This window comes from Oncorhynchus nerka, linkage group LG7 (genome assembly GCF_034236695.1).
Source record: "Oncorhynchus nerka isolate Pitt River linkage group LG7, Oner_Uvic_2.0, whole genome shotgun sequence".
NCBI lineage: Eukaryota > Metazoa > Chordata > Actinopteri > Salmoniformes > Salmonidae > Oncorhynchus > Oncorhynchus nerka.
This window is the reverse complement of record NC_088402.1, coordinates 34,988,334-34,995,948: the sequence shown is the minus strand read 5'-3', so window position 1 is coordinate 34,995,948 and position 7,615 is coordinate 34,988,334. Positions and strand designations below refer to the sequence as shown.

The window sequence follows — 7,615 nt, the reverse complement described above, 5'->3', positions numbered from 1 at the left end:
AAAAACAATGTCTAATTGCTGACCCAAAAAAGCAACGTTTGGAAAAAAAATCGGTATGTGGATGAAGATCATGCTTAGGCGCAGTGGAGGAAAATGATGTTCTATTAATGTATGACTCAAGTAAAAGTGAAAGTCACCCAGTAAAATACTACTTAAGTAAAAGTATTTGGTTTTAAATATACTTAAGTATCAAAAGTAAATGTAGTTGCTAAAATATACTTAAGTATCATAAGTAAAAGTACAAATAATTGAAAATTCCTTATATTATGTATGAAAATTCCTTATACCGCACAATTTTCTTCTTGGGGTGTGACCTAGCCACAGGGCTTTAAAAACAAAGCATTTTGTGTTTAGTGAGTGCGCCAGATCAGAGGCAGTAGGGATGTTCTCTTGATAAGTGTGCGATTTGGACCATTTTCTGTCCTGCTAAGCATTCAAAATGTAACGAGTTCTTTTGGGTGTCAGGGAAAATGTATGGAGTAAAAAGTACATCCTTTTCTTTAGGAATGTAGTGAAGTAGAAGTGAAAGGAGTCAAAAATATAAATAGTAAAGTAAAGTACAGATACCCCAAAAAAACTACTTAAGTTGTACTCTAAAGTATTTTTACTTAAGTACTTTACACCACTGCTTAGGCAAATAAACTATAAAGGGAAATAAATGGCTACAGTTTACACTTTTTTAGATATTCATGAAAAGTTGTTATTAGAAAAGGGGCATTTTTAAAAGCACCGGGGTAACAGGCCCACGAGGGAAATGGTTTTGCACATGTCACCATTAATATCCGCACTATGAGGAGATTTGATGTAAAGTCCCTCTTTTTAACTCATCTGCACATACATTTTCTTTGTTGTTGTACAATTGCCCTAAATGTACAATGATGTACAATTGCCCTACAATGATGTATAATTGCCCTAAATATTATTTGAAAAATGTCATTCAGGTGCAAATTAATTAAAAGAAATATTCATTATAATATCATATTGGAATGGAATAACTAATACCATTAAATAACATTGGAATATAACATTTAATAACAACAGCTCATAACTTAACTAATTAATTCAGTGTAACATTCATTCCGTGGCCTCCAACTGCTCTTAAATGCAAGTAAAACTAAATGCATGCTCTTCAACCGATCGCTGCCCGCCCGCCCGCCCGCCTACCATCACTACTCTGGACGGTTCTGACTTAGAATATGTAGACAACTACAAATACCTAGGTGTCTGGTTAGAATGTAAACTCTCCTTCCAGACTCGCATTAAGCATCTCCAATCCATCCATACTACCCACCACTGCAACCTGCATGCTCTCGTTGGCTGGCCCTCGCTTCATATTCGTTGCCAAACCCACTGGCTCCAGGCCATCTATAAGTCTTTGCTAGGTCATCTATAAGTCTTTGCTCTTTGTAAAGCCCCGCCTTATCTCAGCTCACTGGTCACCATAGCAGCACCCACCCGTAGCACACGCTCCAGCAGGTATATTTCACTGGTCATCCCCAAAGTCAACTCCTCGTTTGACCGCCTTTCCTTCCAGTTCTCTGCTGCCAATGACTGGAACGAATTGCCAAAATCACTGAAGCTGGAATCTCATATCTCCCTCACTAACTTTGAGTACCAGCTGTCAGAGCAGCTTACCGATCATTGCACCTGTACACAGCCCATCAGTAAATAGCCCACCCAACTACCTCATCCCCATATTGTTTTTTTCTCCTTCGCACCCCAGTATCTCTACTTGCACATTCATCTTCTGCATAACTATCACTCGTGTTAATGCTCAATTGTAATTATTTCGTCACTATGGCCTATTTATTGCCTTACCTCCCTAATCTTACTACATTTGCACACACTGTATATAGATTTTTCTATTGTGTTATTGAGTGTATGTTTGTTTATCCCATGTGTAACTCTGTGTTGTTTGTGTCGCACTGCTTTGTTTATCTTGGCCAGGTCGCAGTTGTAAATGAGAACTTGTTCTCAACTGGCCTACCTGGTTAAATAAAGGAAAAAGGAAATACATTAAAAAATAAATCATGATGTGGCAACTCTCTTATGCTCTGCTATTGCTAATTTGTACATAGGTCACAAACAAAGCTATCTCCAGTAGAAGTGGAGTACAACTCATGAGCCCACCTCTTGCACTGCTCACACCTAATCCAGTCCACCTGTGACTGAAAACAGGGGGAGAGATGTCAATTGAAAAACTCTCTCTTAAAAATGTAGCTGGCTAGCTATCTAGCTATATGACATAAAATGCTGTGTAAAATAGCTAAAAAATAACATTAACTGTAAACCTATCAGTCACCTGTGGAAACATTTGCAACTGCAATTAAGTTATGTTATCTTTTTAATTGTATTTTACCTCAGAGGGTTTAGTAGTAAGCTTGCTAGCTAGCACTCCTAGCCGCTTATGCTAATTAACTAGTTTGCTAGCATTTACTACTAGTGAAGTTGTTAGCTAGCAAGTTAGCATAAACTAGCGCTAACTGGGCTAGTCATTGTCTAAATGACACATTCATAACCATAAAGCGGTTACTAGCCACCAGGGGGAGTTTCCAACACACTCATCCACCATATTACTTTACAAAAAATGATCTACATTTTTTCTCTCGAAACAAGCGGATTATTTATTTTAAGGCTTTCCTAATTATACATTTAAAAAATATATAATAATTATAATAATTAAAATGAATACCACAAAATCGTTTTGTTGAAATATCTCCAAAAGTTGTGATATGATACAGAGGACAGTTTTTGTTGAGTAAGAGCAGTTGCTGCCAGGGAAAATGTTGGGGAAATAATTGGGACATCTAGTGGTCTTAATGTGAATTACATATGATTTACTATGATAATTTATAGGAACCCTTAATTTAATTATACATATTCTATTTTACCCGAAGTGATTCGATGAATTGTTAATCACACACTAACCACGTTTCCATCCACAGTTTTTACCCGAGTAAAGTGATATTGTAATTCTTTTAAAGTCACGACAACTCTGTGATGGAAACAGGAAGTGTCGGTGTAATGTTAAAAAAAATGTAGATAGGTATTTGTTCGTTTGACACAGTGGGATCTTTTTCTGTCAGTAAAATGTATTATGCGGGATATGGCGGTGGAAACGCCTTTATGCGCAAATATTGACATGATAACCATCATATCGAAGTACATTTAGTCACGCAATGATATGGTGTGTAGTTCTGCCACCACGACTCGGGAAACCATGCCGTTTATTAGGCTACAGATGAAATAAATAATGATGAACTTCACAGGATGGTGAAAGTGCACGGTGATGAGCTTGATGCTGCTTTCCAATAAATAGCCCTACCGAGGGTCTTATTCTGTTGACATGATGATCGATGTTTAGCTGCCGTTTGACAAATACAAATATTATCGCTTTTATCCATAATAATATCATCATGTAAACTAGACAAATCGCAAAGCCTATCCGCACTGTATCTGGGAGCTGTTGGCTAGAGCGCAGGTGCCAAGACCGGAGTAGGCACATTTACTATTTAATTAAGAAGTTTTTGTGACAAAACTATCATTATAGTTGGAAAAGCGATGTAAACATATTGAAAGTTTGATTTTTATTCGCTACGTGAACATTTAAGCGAATAAGTCAATTTTGTGTGTATAACGTCATCACGCATTTATTTATTTTTTGCAACAACTCCATTTTGACGGAAACACCACTGGTGGGAAAATGCGCATTCTAGAATATTCGCATGAAAAGCTGTCGCCAATTGGATGGAAACCTAGGTTGTGTATGCATTTACTTCCCAAGCAACGTTCGATTTATATCAATCGCAAACTGTATCTCTCAAATCAAGCAAGGTCCCTAGGTTGGGAACCCCTGATGTATGGTGCCATAGGCAACATAGCAAACTTTCCCCATGTATGGCCATTCTTTACTCTAAGACCAATATAACATGTTTTAGGTCTATCCATAATCTTTAGGTCAGGTCAAGATAACTAATAGGGGGCAGTGCTCTACAATTCTGTGTGTGAGAAAGAGAGAAATGGTACTAGGTTTTCAGTCATATATCTTGTACATACTCTAATATTGGTCATAATTTAGACTTCTTTATTGAAGACAGCGTATAATAGATTACCAGACCAGAGCAAGTATTGGCAGGTAGCCTAATATAAGGCAGCGGTATGAACACAAATTAAAACTAGGAACAATTACCACAATAACAGAGTTCAGTTAACCAAAATAAACATGCAGTTTTTGTGGACAAACAAAGAAAACGTATTTTGATTGCATTAACTGTGAATTTGGTTTTTCATCTATTCATAATACACATAATATATGATTTCCTTGTTTTACTTGGTCCACTTGAATGAGTGTGGTTGCTGAGAAAGTGGGAACCACTTCTCTACAGTTTTAACCACAAAACTCTACTTCTAACCCACCGAAGCTCCCTTCAATCGCTGGCCCTGTCGACAATCAACCCTTAGCCCCTACCCCTTGGCACTTGTGTTGATCGGGGTAAATTGGACAGGTCTAAGCAAAATATTTGGCAAAAATTCCACCATGCCTCTCAGAGGGCACGGTGGAGCAACAGCCATATTGTGCGTAACTATCCAGTTCTAACAAGGCGGTTAGAGCAGGGGTGGCCATCCCTCCTCCTGAATAACAACACCTGGAACGGGGTCTGCAGGCTTTTATTCCATCCCTGCTCTAACATATCTGGTTTAGCTAATTAGGCTCAAGATCAGCAGCTGATTAGTAGAATGAGATGTATTAGAGCAGGGCAGAAACACCCAGGACATACTGCACACCCAGTAGCACTTCAGGACTGGGAGTAGGGGTTATTTCTGGACAGGGCCCCCACCTCTCCCCTTTCCCAAGCTTTAGGGCGGACTCCTCTCCTCCTCCTCTTTGCACTGGGCCAAAACCTCCTGCATCTTGGCTTGGATGTCCTCCACACGCTTGGCCCACTTCTCCCGCACCTCTTCCTCGTCATCCTCCGTCACCGCTGTGTAGGCCATGAGAGCGATCAGGCCGATGTGGAACAGGTGGCCCAGGTGAGAGCACCGGTGCTCCATAACCCTGCGGTCTCCATCGCAGTGCTCCAGGTACACCTTCAGCAGGGACCTTCCAAACACCGACCCGGTGCCCATGACGCCTCGGTAGTACACGTCCAGGCTCAGGTCACTCTTGTCCCTCTCGTAGGCCCGCTCGAAGTTGGCCATGTGGCGCCGCGCTCCCTCTGGGTCCTTCCTCACCATCGTCACCATGGAGCTGAAGGCGGTATACTGGTGCTTGATGTACTCTTCATACTTGCCGAACGTCTCATTGACCTCGTCTACACGGATCTGCCGCAGGCACTGATGGTTTTTCGCAGAGATGCTCTGCAACTTGCCGTGTACCACCTGGAAGTCCTTGTCCAGGGCGTGCGCCTCCTCGCCCACCAGGCCTGTGCGCACCACCCCCACCAGGGAGGAGACGATGCCGAAGAGGGGGTCGATGGACGAGGCGAAGGAGGAGACCTTCTCCACACAACCCAACACCTTGGCCGCTGTCTTTCTGATTTGCCCGGCCTCAGCCATTGCTGTTAGCGTCTGTGACTCTGACAGAGAGAGCGAAAAATATAATGATGAAGAGAAAGCAAAAGGAGAGAGAGAGAGAGAGAGACAGTGTCAGGCTGTTGTGTGAGGGTAGTCAATGAACTGAACAGTTTCTATTTCAGTTTGTCTTGTAGATGGGGGAGATCGACCAATGTTTCACAATAATCTTATTACTTCTAATGCTGCTGAAAAAATTGGGCATCTTAGTTCTCAAGTTGCATTCCACACATGCATTATGTCACTTTGTGTCTTTTAGCTTTATGTATCAAGCTAGTTTTAATACTCCTGAGTAACACCTCTCACAAAGCCTCTAGTTGTGTAGTAAGTAACAAGTCACTAGGCCAGGGCAACAAGTCAATAATGACTTCGGTTCAGAAGCCAAGATTAACTGTTATATCTTATTTGAGATAGAATTAGAGACCATGTCTTTCTAAGAGAACATATCTTTCATTATCAATCTTTTCTTTTCATATTTATGGCTGTTAGCAATCAGTTGGAATCAAGTACAGTATTTCATTCAGATACAGGGCTTCTAAATTCAAACCTCACACAGGACAACATACATTTGGGTCACCTATGAAAGGGAGTGTATGTTGTCCTGTGTGTGTACACTAACTGATTTGTGTGGCTCTGCAAATCGTATACAACCCTAGTTCATAGCTTAGCTCTTACTCATCATGCCCAAGGAAAATAAATCTGGAAGACCAGTGGGTGTGTCGCCTGGATACATTAAATACAATCATTGACCTATTACACCGGCAGGATTTTCTAAAGAAAAACAAAATGATAAAGGCACATGCCAATGTACTGTACATCAATTCAGAGATCCATTTGAGTAAATCACATTAATTTTGATCTAACTACACTCATTTCCTGTTTCTCCAACCACAAACATGTATCATGAACCACTGATTCCCTTTTGACTTAAATATAAAGTGTTATTTTTCAGATAAAATCTCAAAAGATAATACAAAGCCCTTAAGGCTAAATATCTTCTGTTTACCTGAGGTCAAGCTGTTTTTATCCTTCTCTTTATACAAGCTGTCAGTATTTCCAAGCGACCATTTTCCAAGAGTCCCCCAGTCTGAGAAGCCCAGCCTACTTTCTGCCATATAAGGACAGAGGAACAAGGAAACATGACTCTTGTTTGGGCTGTGCTGATTGGATGGAGGGGGAAATGCAGCTGGCTGCTTTGTGGCTGTAAACAAAGCAGAGGCAAAGCAGGATGTCTATTGTTTTAGGCATATCAAATGCATCCACACCTTCAGTAGCAAGAGTTTTTAATAGTGCTGTGAATGTAGGGATAAGGGTAGAGGGAATCCATCAGAATAGAATATATGTGTACAATTTGCATGGCAATTCTTTATTTTCTGCTCTCATAGTACAAAACCAACACACCACAACTATCTCACACACACACACACACAAAGAGTGAGAAAGAGAGAGAGCAGCCCCCCTGAATGAGTGTTGGGGGGTTAGGTGCCTTACTCAAGGGCACAATGGCAGTGGGTAGCATATGGGATATTAATGACAACAACCCTCTGGCTGCCGCCACACTCTCAGTAGCCTGCCCTATATTATGATTAGAGAGAAGATACTGTAGGTCCTAAAGTGAGCAGGCCTATGAGATCACATGATAGGAATACGTTGTAAGCCTGTATTACTCACTTTATATTAAATGTATCTTATACCTGTGTAACACTGTTATTACACTAGTAACAACATATTATTGATGTTACATTGAATTTCAGTAATTTAATTTGAATTGTACAGAAATGAAATGAAGCAGTTTTTCACACAACAATCAGGGACTCATTAAACATATTTAATTACAAAAACTGCTCAACCATTGGTATGCAATTACAAAGCAATCACTAAATTACTATGCAACAACACTGTAGTAATTACACTGTTACTACAAAGGTATAAGAAGAGGTGCATTTCACCACTTTTTAACCTTATATTCATTATCTCTAGCATCATACTAGTGTCTACATATGTTCTCTAGTCAAAAAGACAAGTTGAAAACATAAAGATACAT

General features: G+C 40.2%; 1 protein-coding gene across 1 annotated transcript; it reads right to left on the bottom strand.

Moving 5' to 3' along the window:
* Positions 1–4,063: 4,063 nt before the first annotated feature.
* On the bottom strand, positions 4,064–6,701 carry LOC115131519 (protein rapunzel-like). The gene is made up of 2 exons (XM_029663301.2): positions 6,578–6,701; positions 4,064–5,576 (listed from the first exon to the last, which is right to left on the bottom strand). Exons 1-2 carry the CDS (start codon positions 6,684–6,686, stop codon positions 4,858–4,860), a joined length of 828 nt encoding a protein of 275 aa, XP_029519161.1. The 5' UTR covers positions 6,687–6,701; the 3' UTR covers positions 4,064–4,857.
* Positions 6,702–7,615: the final 914 nt, after the last annotated feature.

What these genes read in the sequence shown, in the direction of transcription:
- LOC115131519 (XM_029663301.2), bottom strand. Translation starts at nt 6,686, where the DNA reads ATGGCAGAAAGTAGGCTGGGCTTCTCAGACTGGGGGACTCTTGGAAAA. An exon ending in TAAAAACAGCTTGACCTCAG is followed by an intron (nt 5,577 to 6,577) that starts GTAAACAGAAGA and finishes TCTCTCTGTCAG; the next exon opens with AGTCACAGACGCTAACAGCA.